Raw genomic sequence first — 12,796 nt, 5'->3', positions numbered from 1 at the left:
ACACAGTAAAACTCATTTTTCCTGTACACAACATGATAAAAATTAATTAGCCCTAGGAATCAGATAATGGAGCAAATGTTCAGCACCTTAGACAGAAGCGGTTTGATTACTAGTAACTGCAGACAGTGAAGCAAAAAAAGGGCAGATTTTAATGATATAAATGTCTTGCATTTCTGCAAATAAAGGCATCATAATGTTCAGCACAATCATAATATTAAGAACAGAAGTTTGATCGAAAGTGGTTTATAACCTCCACTGAGCCATGTAATGACTCTAATAACCCAAAGGCTACTTTCAAATATTTACGGAAATGGATTTATCAAGATTAGTGTGATTTTAGAAGCTGGTGTTTGGTGTCCCTTAGCAAATATAATGATAAATCAGTCCAAGGGAGTGATCTAACTGTTCATATCAGTGTATATTAATTTGATCAACATAATTGGATTTGCAATTTAGCCTCAAGAATTTTAATAAAATACTAATTATTCCTCCAGTGATGCGGTTTCTACATACCTGCTCCAATTGCTACTGTGAAAGCATCTCCACAAGCTACCATGGTAACCTTTATCCCACGCAGGTCGGAGACCAAGTATGGCAAACGATTATTGTGACGAGTGTTGGCGCCCAACTGTCCATGTTGGTTACTGCCAAACGTATAACATTCTCCAGTTTCTGAAATGAACAAAGAGACCATCATCTTCTTTCAAAATCCTTTGATAAATGGCGACACTGGACAGCCTGATGGCACAGCGCAGTGGTGTACGAACAGAAGTGGCTTAGGATATAGGTTTGGTACTAGAATCAATCACACAGGGTATTTTTCCAGTTTAGGTCAAGGGGGAGGAGAACATGGAGTGAAAAGTTGGCACGCAATAGAATTAAGGCACTTCATGCCACTGCGGGGATTGGGAAGTGTCAATCTGCATTGCAGTTGCACACCTCTTCGCAAATGGCTCAACAGCAGCATTGGCATAGGTCTGGGTTCTTAGTTGGGGAATGGTGTATGCCCTGGGGAGCTTCTGGCAGGCATTAAAATAACAACTTGTATTTATATAGCACCTTTTGTGTAGAAAAACATCCTAAAGGTGCTTCACAGAAATAATAATCAAACAAAAACACATCTCAGGTCAAACAGAGTCTAATTGCTGTATGGTCAAGGAACTTTGCAGATAGGACACATGCTCATCAGTTTCAGGCTACAGCGGAGAAGCACCCAGCATTTTATGATTGTTTGGCATTTGTCACAAGGTTAGACATGTGGAGTATGACATCTAGATGTATTATTCGTGAATCTCTTGTGCCATTGCTCGTTGTTAGCCAGATCTTGCACTGTTTTATCAGGAAAGGCAGTGTATCATTTAATGTACAAGCTAAAATGCTGCAGTGTAGATGTGCGCCCCTTTATGGATATAATTAGCCATGGCTCAGTGAGTAGCACTCTCGTATCTGAGTCAGAAGGTTGTAGGTTCAAGTCCTACTCCAGGGACTTGAGCACAAAGTCTAGGCTGATACTCCAGTGCAGTACTACACTGTCGGAGGTGCCATCTTTTGGATGAGCCTTTAAACCGAGGCCCTGTCTGCCCTCTCGGGTGAACTTAAAAGATCCCACGGCACTACTTCGAAGAAGAGCAGGGCAGTTCGCCCCAGTGTCCTGGCCACATTTATCCCTCAACCAATATCACAACAACAGATTATCTGATCATTATCACATTTACCATGTTTATGGGAGCTGACCGTGTTCAAATTGCATTTCCTACATTACAATATTGACCATTTCAAAAGTATTTCATTGGCTGGAAAGCCCTCTGGGACATCCTGAAGTCATGAAATGTGCTATATAAATGGATTTTTTTTTTCTTTACTTGTTCTGCATTGTTGAAATCAATACCTAGATCAGGTACAGGTCAGATTGGCTTCATTTCTTTAAGTGTTTATGGCAATAAATCCAATTGCTAAGTAGACAGAAGCGGAGCAGAATGAGAATTTAATTGTTGTCTGATCAAGGAATTTTACAAACGGATACTCATCGGTTTCCGGTCTAGGCGAGAAGCCGACACAGGCAGCATTTTGTTTTGTTCTTGGGACGTAGGCGTCACTAACGAAGCAGTATTTATTGCCTACCCCTAGTTACCAGACCAGGTAGTGCGGGCATGTCCCTCCCTGAAAGACAGGAGGAAACTAGTTGGGTTTTTACGACAATTCAGCTGCTTTCGTGGTCATTTTACTGATGCCCGCCCACAAATCAAATTCAGTTTTAACAACTTGCCAAGGTGGAATTTAAACTCACGATCTCTAGGTTACTAGTCCAGTACCACAGCCACTGGGCTACTGTACTCTAAAGTCACAGATTTTGGATTTCCAGCAACCACAGTACTTTGCCTTTGTGCTCTAAAGTCACTGGCTTTCTCTATCTTAAGACGATTTTGGGCTAAAAATTGAGTAGCGCCCCAATTGAGGCGCTAACTTCGCCGGGGCCCCTGTGCCGGAAATTGAGTGGTTGCGCCCCAAGAGGGAAGCGGGGCGCTACTGGAAGCGCCCCGCATCCCTCTTGGGGCACTGCGAGTGAATATCGTGGCGCTATGTGCCGCAGCACCACACGCTGTGGCACGTCGCGCTGCGGTATTGCAGGCCTTCCTCCCCTTCTTAAAGAGGAGAGGCTTTGTGCAGCGCGACCCGGGGCCCAGCTGGGCCCCCAGGGATCGGGAGTGCCAGCAAAAGAGCCTGGCACCAAAGAGAAGTGCCGGGCTCTTGGAGCGCAGCTGGCACTCCGCGGGGCGGGGGGGGGGGGGGGGGATTCAGGAGGCTGGGGACGGGAGCGCAGGCAGGTGCTGGCAGGCGGCCAGCAACAAAAATGGCCGCCCCGCACCTCGCCTTTAAATTGCACCTCCCCGGCCGCAGGTACGCCCCCCCTGACCCTGTCGGACATAGCGTCCGGCGGTAAATCAGGGGGCGCTCCCGAAGATCGCAGCCGGGGCATGAGCGGGGCGCTGCGCACACCAATGACGTCATCGCCAGCGGCGCAGCACTACCGGTTAGCGCCACCACTAACCTCCCGCTGAATTTGGCGGGAGGCGTGGGCAGTGCCACGCCCAGGCGCTAGTTGGTTTGTGTAACCAACTGAATTTTTCCCCCTTTTGCGTCTGTAACAAAGTGCAGCTTCTAAGCAAACGGACATTCTGTTTTTATTGTACAGAGTAGCACTAGTGAATATCCTGTATCGCTGGTCATGGTAAATCAGAGGAACGTTGTACTGTGTAAAATACAATGCATCAATGGACTGCAGCAGTTCAAGGCAGCAGCTCACCACCACCCTCTCAAGGGCAATTAGGGATTGGCAATAAATGCTGGCCTTGCCAGCGACGCCCACATCCCATGAATTAATATTTTAAAAATTCTGCTGCTAAAGTAGAGCTGTACCTGCCTTTTAAGGCTACAAAATGTCATCGCTGTTAAGTAAACACGGAGTAGTACTCATTCAAAGGTCAACTGCTGGAGATCAGAACACTGGCTTTAATTGTGGGAATATCAATTAAGATCTTACAGATATTAGAGGTTTTTTTTGTGCATTGCAAATACCAGCTTTTATATATATTTTTAAATGTGACAACATAATTTGGCATTAGACAGTGTGTGACATCGGAAGTGTGATGGACAGGAGTGGGTAATTAAACTAAATTTTTATATTACGGATGACAGAAAGGCAATATCCTGACGAGTGATTGAATATTTTCATTACACGTAGGTGGCTCTACAACAGGACATGGTCATTGAAAGCTGCAACAAAAGGAGATTTCTCATGAAATTGACCCCAAGAGCTTAGAAAAACTTGGAGAATGTGGTGGAATTACAGGCAAACTAGAGTTTTCCCTAAATGCATGTTGTGGCTCAGTAAGTGACGTTTAACTCTGCATTTGACTTGCAGTACATAAGGCTTCGAGTTACTTGCAACAATAAGTGAGTTACAGGTAACAGCAACAAGCAAGAGTTACATAGTCAAGAGAAGAACGTAAAGCTTCTCCGCGAATACTGCATTGTTATAAAAGTAATTTTCAAATCAGAATGTTTATACTAATCCTCATATTGCGTTTTGTAAGCATTGCTCATTTTTCCTCAACCCCCGAAATTCACTCCTCCATGCCACAGCCATACTCTTTCCCCCACAACATGTCCCTCCGCAACTTTCTTTTACCCACCCCTACCAGGTACCATTCTGCCAGCTCTCCAATACCTCACTAAATAACCTAAGAACATAAGAACATAAGAAATAGGAGCAGGAGTAGGCCAATCGGCCCCTCGAGCCTGCTCCACCATTCAATAAGATCATGGCTGATCTGGTCCTAACCTCAAATCTTCTATCACTCTCCATCCCACCCGAACCCATGTGACCTCCCGGGAGATCTTCAATCAAGGTAGTGAGTGCCAGTGGGCTATTTGACTGTATAAAGCATCACTCCCAAGCTTTATCTGGTCACCAACCAAAGTCCACATACACACATTCCAGTAAGGAACACTGGATAGCAATCGGGAAGGGGAACCCTGGCTGATTTTATACACCCTAGCACAAGGGCATTAAAGCCAATTTGCAGTGCCCCAACTAATGCCCTGTGAGGTCAATGCTCTTCTGTTTTTAAAAGGAGAACTAACAGACAGTGTTACTACATGGTTCAACTACTAGGACAGGCACTTAATACAGTGCAAAAAATGGAGTGTGTTATTGATTTTTGCTACAGAAAAGGATACCTTGAGAACAGAGCTGTAGTACACACTGTGGTTGGTAGATTCAAGTGTGCAATACCACTGGGATTTAAAACTTGATTACTGTAGTGCAAAGCAATTATCTGAGTTGCTACATCAGTTTATTTATACTTCCTTATTTTTTAAAACTGCTTTAAATCAGAGCACATGACCGTGCGTAAATGTTAATGCATATTACCACAATGCGGTTTTACCATCCTGTTTTTAGTTCAGAACCATCAAAAGTCATTTGTATTCTGGTTCATTGAGCTTCTCCACATATTGCACAATATGAATTATGGACTTAGAATTACAATTTTGCATTCCTATTTCGGGGCAGGTGCCGAGCTTTATCACGTAGAGTGGCTAATATATAAAACAGGCTGCCACAGAGGGGTGGTGGAAGCAGAGAATGTTATCAATTTCTAGCAAGTGATGGATTTCTTTTTGCAGGCAGAGCTTGTGGAAGGTATTGCAGATAAAGTATGGTATGAAATCTGTGAATTTTGAGGCTGGCCGAATGATGGAAATGGTCTTTTATCAGTCCTGTACAGTCCTCTGTTCCCAAGGATATTGGGACATGGCTGGGTGGGGGGGGGGAAAGAGAATAGAAGGGAAAGCGGGATATGGGTTAGTTAAGTATATCTCGTGATGAATTATGGATAACTATTGGCCCAGAAATTCGGGTCCCAACGCGTGAGTAAGCACGGAGTACTCACGCGTGGACCCGATGGAAGTGCCGGTTTCTTGCATGCACTTCGCATGCGCGGGAAACCGGCTTTTCCGATCCTCTGAACCAAGGGGTTCAGAGGTCGAACGCGTGCGCGCAGGAGTCTCCGCGTGCGCGTTGAACTTCCTCTTTTTTTTTTACAGGTTTGCCCGTGCGAAGGCCTCCACTTTTTACACATTAAAAAAGCAGACGTAAGGACTTCATTTTAAAAGGTAAGTGGTCAATTAATTAAAATTAGAACATTTTTTCCACAGGTTTATTATTTTTAAATACTTTACAGTAAGGTAAGTGTATTTTTAGCCCCGATTTTTTATAAAATTATTTTTTTCAAAAATTTAAATTATTGTTTAAAATAGTTATTTAATGTTATTTATAGTTGATTTAAATAGTGTGATTTTTTTTCAAATTTATTTTGAGGTTAAGTACTGTTTTGGGCGCCCGGAGTTTTCATGAGTTTGACAGTTCTTTCTATCAAACAAATGAATGGATTTTTCCCTCCTCCGATTGGTTGCCCAGTGCTCACGTGATCCCAGCCGACGCATCGCACTAAGTACGCCGCTGGATCACGCCGGGAGCTGGACCGGGCCACAGAGAGGAAATGCACGCAGACCCAGGCCTCAACTGCCGGCGCGCTAGGTAAGTGTAGGTCGGGGGCTTGCACCCGCGGGAAGCCCCCGACACAAATTTCTGGGCCATTGTGTCCTGTAGCTTGTTTAATTATATTAGGGAGCCAGGGAGTAAGTCCCCCAAGTTTTTAACCTCCCCCAGAATTTAGCATTACTACTGGTTGGGATGGATAGTGCACTCGGAACACCACCTAACAGACAGGGGGAATATTAATGGGACTGATGGACCTTTATTGCCTTTTCCATATATTCATCAAATCCCATCAGTGCTCCAGTCTTTCACACTAGAAACCACAGCACTACAGAATTACAACAGCAGAAACTTGCATTTATATAGTGCCTTAACGTAGCAAAATGTCCCAAGACGCTGCATAGCACCAAAATCAGAAAAACGGATGCCGAGCCAAAGGGGGGGATATTAGGTAACATTATCAAAAGCTTGGGCAAACAGGTGGGTTTTAAGAAGGGTCTGAAAGGAGAAGAGGCGGAGCAGTTTAGGGAGGGAATTCCAGAGTGTGGAGCCTAGATGGCTGAAGGTACAGCCACCATGGTGCAGCAAAGGGAGGGGGAATACACGAGAGGCCACAGTCGGTGGAACAGAGAGGTCGGGGGTGATGGTTATACGGCTGGAGGAGATTACAGAGATAGGGAGGCATGAGGCCTTACATAAGAATTACGAGCAGGAGTAGACCATACGGCCCCTCGAGCCTGCTCCGCCATTCAATAAGATCATGGCTGATCTTTGACCTCAACTCCACTTTCCCGCCAATCCCCATATCCCTTGATTCCCTTAATATCCAAAAATCTATCTGCCTCAGCCTTGAATATACTCGACGACTCAGCATCCACAACCCTTTCGGGTAGAGAATTCCAAAGATTCACAACCCTCAGAGTGAAGAAATTCCTCCTCATCTCAGTCTTAAATGGCCTACCCCTTATCCTGAGACAGTACCCACTAGTTCTAGACACTCCAGCCAGGGGAAACAACCTCTCAGCATCTACCCTGTCAATCCCCCTCAGATTCTTATGTTTCAATGAGATCACCTCTCATTCTTCTAAACTCCAGAAAGTGTAGGCCCAATCTACTCAATTGCTCCTCACAGGACAACTCTCTCATCCCATGAATCAATCTAGTGAAGGGATTAAACACAAGAATGAGAATTTTAAATTGGAGGCTTTGGTGGGACCAGGAGGTACTGTAAGTCAGCGAAGACAAAGGTGATCAGTAAACTGGACTTGACGCAGGACAGGATACAGATGCCGGAGTTTTGGACGAGTTGAAGTTTATGGAGGGTAGAAGATTTTCTCTGCACTTTTCTAACACCTCTCAAAGGCATTGACTCCTGCTGGGGTATAGCTATATGGATGCCAGTCACCCTCCAGTACCTATGCCCAAGTGTCCATTTTTCCCAACTCAGGAGCACTGAGGGCAATTGCACGGACCCTACCACTGTCCTGACTGGGAACTTGGCACAGAATCACTTCCACTGTTCTAAAATGCAAATTAAATATCAAATATTTCCTGCCGTTTAGCAGAGAAACATTTCAATTATACTCTGAAATCACGTGTATTGTGGAGCAGCACTTTTCTACACAATAACATGAGTGATAGGATGCAGCATCATGCAGTGACCTCTCCAACCCCAGAGTGCTGTTATGCATCTGGCTGAAGAGTATCTTTATCAGAAGCCCGAGAGAAGCTCACTGGGCTGAAGTGCTAACATTAGAAATATTGGAAATAAAAGGGCAGCCTGATCATTCAAGGAGTTGGTGACCTAACTAAGAAATGAAGGCATACGTTTAGAGTTCCAGGGCTGTGACGCTTGCCTCAGTATTTGGATCAGTTTGCACTGGATCCAAACTGGAACGTACCTAGATAGGAGAAAAAAACCATAACATTGAAAATCATTCCTACAGGGCCAGGCACAGAACTGAATGGGTCAGTGTTTGTGGAGAAATCCATGGTCCAGACCAACTGGTCTTCTGGGAGATATGGAATGCAATATCCACAAAGAATGTAAATGTGAAGCAATGTATCTGGATTTTTTAAATGATAAGCGCAGAATTTGAAAGGCAATTTTGCCAAGTGTAACACTTCAGTATTATTTTTAATATATCGTGTACAGGAAACTTTGGTTTATCCGGAGGTTGTATGTCCGGAATACTCGATCTAACGGCAAAAATCAGGAGCCGTTTTCTATAAGATTTTTTAGTTCTCGTTCTTTTTTTTCCCCCCAGTCAGGCACTGCAAGGTCTGTAGCTATAGCAACAGCTTCAGCTAGAGACGCTTGCAGCTGCAGACGACTCTTTAGAAGCTGTTGCTAAGTGACAGTGTTTGTTGTCAGATACGGAGATGAAAACCTCCGTATGCTTCAACATTAACTTTGTATGTCTGGCAGTTTTGATAGATCGGCAACACGCCGGTCCCATCGGTGCCGGATATCACAAAGTTTCCTGTATATGGAAGCCAAACAGGAGAGGCTATAGGGTAAGTATTGATGTGCCTCAATAATTCCGAGACTCGATGTTAGCGAAACAAAACAAGGCTTTTATTAGCTTAGAAGGTAACACGTAGTGGAGAGAGTTATCTTCCATCCGGAGGGCTGCAGTACTGGATATGAGGCCAGACTGAGCTTGCTTACATAGGGGCCAGGTATGGGCGGAGCCCTACACACAACACATTCCAATATACAATACAATGGTGAGGAAACGGAACTGGGGGGGAAGGGAAAAAAAACTGAAACCGACCACAGTCACAGGCAGTGATGAATGGAATATTTCATCACAAGTATTGCGAAGCCCCATACTCCAGTAGTGCCTCACATGCAGCAAGTGCATATCGGAATGTTGTGGCAAATGGCATGCAACATTTATCCGTACATCTTTCCTACAATTGTTTCCCCCTTTCCTGATGGCAATTCTTGCTGGGATCCACATCCATAAGCAGTAGCAGCCCTTCAGCACCGCTACAGGTGACCATTATTCAAACCTGAGCCTAAATAGTGAATGTCAGCATTACGGAGGAGCTCAATCCGGTTTTCACCCAGTGCCCACACAAATGTGCTTTCCATGTGCTTCCCATTGTGCCAGGACTGGGAACCCTGGCTGCTTTTATTCCCTCCCTCCACTAGTTGTACTGCGAGTAAATATAACATTCCAACTGCTGCCTCGCCAAAGATCAGGTAACTCAACACAGACCAGGGCCCAAACCTGATACCTTCAGCTGGGCGTGCTCTTTACCCACTTAGCCATCAAAGGAGCCGAGATAGTTGTTATTGAAATGGCGTCTCTCACCTATGATTGCTGCAGAGTGAGCTGTCCCAACATCCACATGCACAATATTTCCTTCATTAAGGGGGTATGATTGCACAGGAGTGAAAATATGAACTTCTTCAACTTGATTAGAGGGATGAGGATCCTCTGCTGCAGTTATGTTATCCAAACCGAGTTTGTTAAATCTGAGAAGCAGAAAGTTGCTTTTTAGTTGATATACAACAACAAAAAGTGTACTTTAGTAGCTATCATTGTCACACATCCTTGTGGCTGATTCAAGGAATGGGCGTGCTCTACACTAGGGATCTTCACCAACTGACAGATGCTGGCACACTGTGAAGAACCAAGGTTGATAGTGGGGATACCTTTTTCTCTGATCTGCCAGGTGTCTGGCATGTATGAAACCTGATCACCATGTTTAAAGAATTTCCAAATCAAGCAACTGAACAATTTACGCCCATCTGTAGGGTTTCTATTTGGTCAATATGGAGTGTACAGTCTCTCCTCGCACAAATACAATCTATTTACCCAAGTCTAGAGCTTAGGCATAGGTTGCAAAGCCAAGACCGAGGGGTCCCCATGCACGCATAAGGGTATTACTGGAGTTGCACTGCTTGTCCAGCTAGGTTCGGGCTAGCCATTGTGACATCGGCTTGCAGGGTTATCTAAAGCCCAGTGGAATTAATCGCAGTTCTGAGTGACAGGTCCATCCCCCCCAGGTTCCATTAGTGAGACAGGATGGCTGGCCAATCATTAGCACTGTTCTGAAGTACTGAGAACCTCGCTGGTTCAGGTATAGGATTACTGGGTCTCCCATAGAAGGATGACTTGGTTCTCATTTTCATTGCCAGGCATATCACCATGTCATCTCAACCTCTAAAGAGATTATGCTTATCTCCCCCTCCCAAAGAAAATTGTCACTCGTTGGCCATCAAACAACTGACAAATGGGGGCATGAGCTCTCGCTAGGTGGACAGCAGGTGCCAGATGCCCCTCAGAAGTGGCATCATGTACTAGCTCACCATAAGGTTTTTCAAAGCATGTTAACTCAAATTTTAGCCAATCCAATGTAATTTTCTTGGGTGACATTATTGAATATTTGTGTTGTTTTAAAGACCCCATTACCTGTTACTCCCACAGGCCAAAATGTGATTCCGTGTTGAGAGAATCATTGAGCAGTCAATTCCACACAAAACTTTCTGGGCCTCATGTTCTGAAGGAACATTCACTTGCTGAGGAGAATTGTGCGACTCCTGAGTTTCCAAGCCAAGCCGACCTTTTTCGGAAATAGAAAATAAAAAATCAAGAGCCTATATTTTTAACATTTTCTGATAATTCACTTTACAACTTAAAACAAAAAAGCCTGAAGCAGTCTTATTTCAACAACTATTATATGAATAGAATGAAATTGGACACGCAAGTCTTTCTTTTCTGTTAACTTGTCCCTCAGACCATGTAGAGCTTGTTAGCATTTTAAAAGGTAAATTATGAATCACAAAACAAAACAATGCAAATATAAATAAAGTAATGGATGGTTGGAAAAGTTGACAGATTTGATTGTGGTTGAGTTTGTTGAAGGTCGCACAGTCACAAGTGGTCTAGCCAGTTAACCGCCAAGGGATTTTATATACATCTGTAACTCACCCCTGGCCATCTGTTTTTTGATGTAATCTATACGGGTTAATTTTGCCTTCTGGAAAAAAGCTACATAACAGACATGACAGTTGGCAATGAACAAAAGACCAGTGACATCTGAAGTACACAATGACAGGAAAATAATTGCACGTTCTGCTACAAGAGAGTGAAGAGCATGAGGTTTACAGGGAAATATGAGCACTATAGGGTGAAAACAGAATTACATATCTCATCAATATGAAAATCCTGAAAGAAATGTATGCACTGTGTCCTTAAATCTATGAACATTGCTGTGCAGAAGTAGCCATGTTCTGCCATGTTTATCTCCTTTGCTTTCTCTCTCTTTTGGGTCTGTTTAAATTACGGAGTTTCAGGCATATCATTTTATAATATTCTCTGTATTTTGCTGAGTCAACATGAGACACTGTTGTAAAAGAAAAAGGATAAACAATTAATTTAACATGGGAGCAATTTCCAAATAGTCTGCTATTAGACTACTGCATTGCATTCATATTGCCCCTCTTGGCTTTTATTGCAAGGGGGATGGAGTATAAAAGCAGGGAAGTCTTGCTTCAGTTATACAGGGTATTGGTGAGGCCACACCTGGAATACTGTGTGCAGTTTTGGTTTCCATATTTAAGAAAAGATATACTTGCTCTCGAGGCAGTTCAGAGAAGGTTCACTCGGTTGATTCCGGAGATGAGGGGGTTGACTTATGAGGAAAGGTTGAGTAGGTTGGGCCTCTACTCATTGGAATTCAGAAGAATGAGAGGCAATCTTATCGAAACATATAAGATTGTGAGGGGGCTTGATCTGGTGGATGCGGAGAGGATGTTTCCACTGATGGGTGAGACTAGAACTAGGGGGCATAATCTTAGAATAAGGGGCTGCCGTTTCAAAATTGAGATGAGGAGAAACTTCTTCACTCAGAGGGTAGTAAATCTATGGAATTTGCTACCTCAGAGCGGTGGAAGCTGCGACATTAAATAAATTTAAAACAGAGATAGACAGTTTCCTAGCTGATAAGGGAATTAAGGGTTATGGGGAGCGGGCAGGGAAGTGGACGTGAGTCTAGGTTCGGATCAGCCATGATCCTATTGAATGGCGGAGCAGGCCCGAGGGGCCGTATGACCTACTCCTGCTCCTACTTCTTATGTTCTTTACGTCACTCAAATATCTGAAAATGTTTCCGTACAATTAATTATTTTGAAGTGCAGTGAATGCCATTATGCCAGCAAATGTAGCAGCCATGTTAAGCACAGCAGTGTCCCACAAGCAGCAATGAGATGAATAACCAGTTGAACTGTTTTTCTGTGGCGTTGGTTGAGGGAGGAATGTTGGCCAAGTAGCGAGGATTGTCTCCCTTCTATCATGAGACCACCTGCAGTATAAAAACAGGGCAGTTTCTTGGAAGAGCAGACAGTTAATTCCCATAACAAGCCTGGATTACAGCTTTAGGTCTCAGCAAAAAGGTATCATTTAGGCAGGCCTCAAACTGCATGTAACCAATAAAAGCAAAGCCTCCAGTACAGCATGTCACTCAAAACAGACTAACTTAAAACATTTTTCTGAAAATAAAAGCAAGAACCTGGAACGCATTTTCTTACATTGAAAAATATGACCAGAATATTAATAGAACGATCAATTCAGACGGTACTTACTTGCAATAAGATTTACTTACAGTGGTTGTCAAACTGTACTGCCAGTGTTATAATCAGGAATCAACCTATCAGCCATGCCAACATACCTCGGGAAGAAACTTGGGATGGGGCTGACAGGGGTGGTGGAAATTAGGATT

The 12,796-nt window shown here is 43.8% G+C and overlaps 1 protein-coding gene across 3 annotated transcripts in view; it reads right to left on the bottom strand.

Moving 5' to 3' along the window:
• nek8 (NIMA-related kinase 8) overlaps positions 1 to 12,796 on the bottom strand; it is a 56,666-nt gene that overhangs the window by 14,190 nt on the left and 29,680 nt on the right. For all 3 annotated transcript variants that reach the window (XM_085964937.1, XM_085964938.1, XM_085964939.1), the window contains exons 11-13: positions 10,489 to 10,639; positions 9,385 to 9,548; positions 514 to 672 (exon numbers count right to left, since the gene is read on the bottom strand). In XM_085964937.1, the coding sequence (XP_085821063.1) occupies positions 514 to 672; positions 9,385 to 9,548; positions 10,489 to 10,639 (474 nt within the window). The remainder of the gene's footprint in view (positions 1 to 513; positions 673 to 9,384; positions 9,549 to 10,488; positions 10,640 to 12,796) is intronic.

This window comes from Somniosus microcephalus, chromosome 22, assembly GCF_052327205.1.
Source record: "Somniosus microcephalus isolate GS21.2 chromosome 22, FLI_Smic_1.0, whole genome shotgun sequence".
NCBI classification, from domain to species: Eukaryota; Metazoa; Chordata; class Chondrichthyes; order Squaliformes; family Somniosidae; genus Somniosus; species Somniosus microcephalus.
This window is presented reverse-complemented; position numbering and strand designations above follow the sequence as displayed.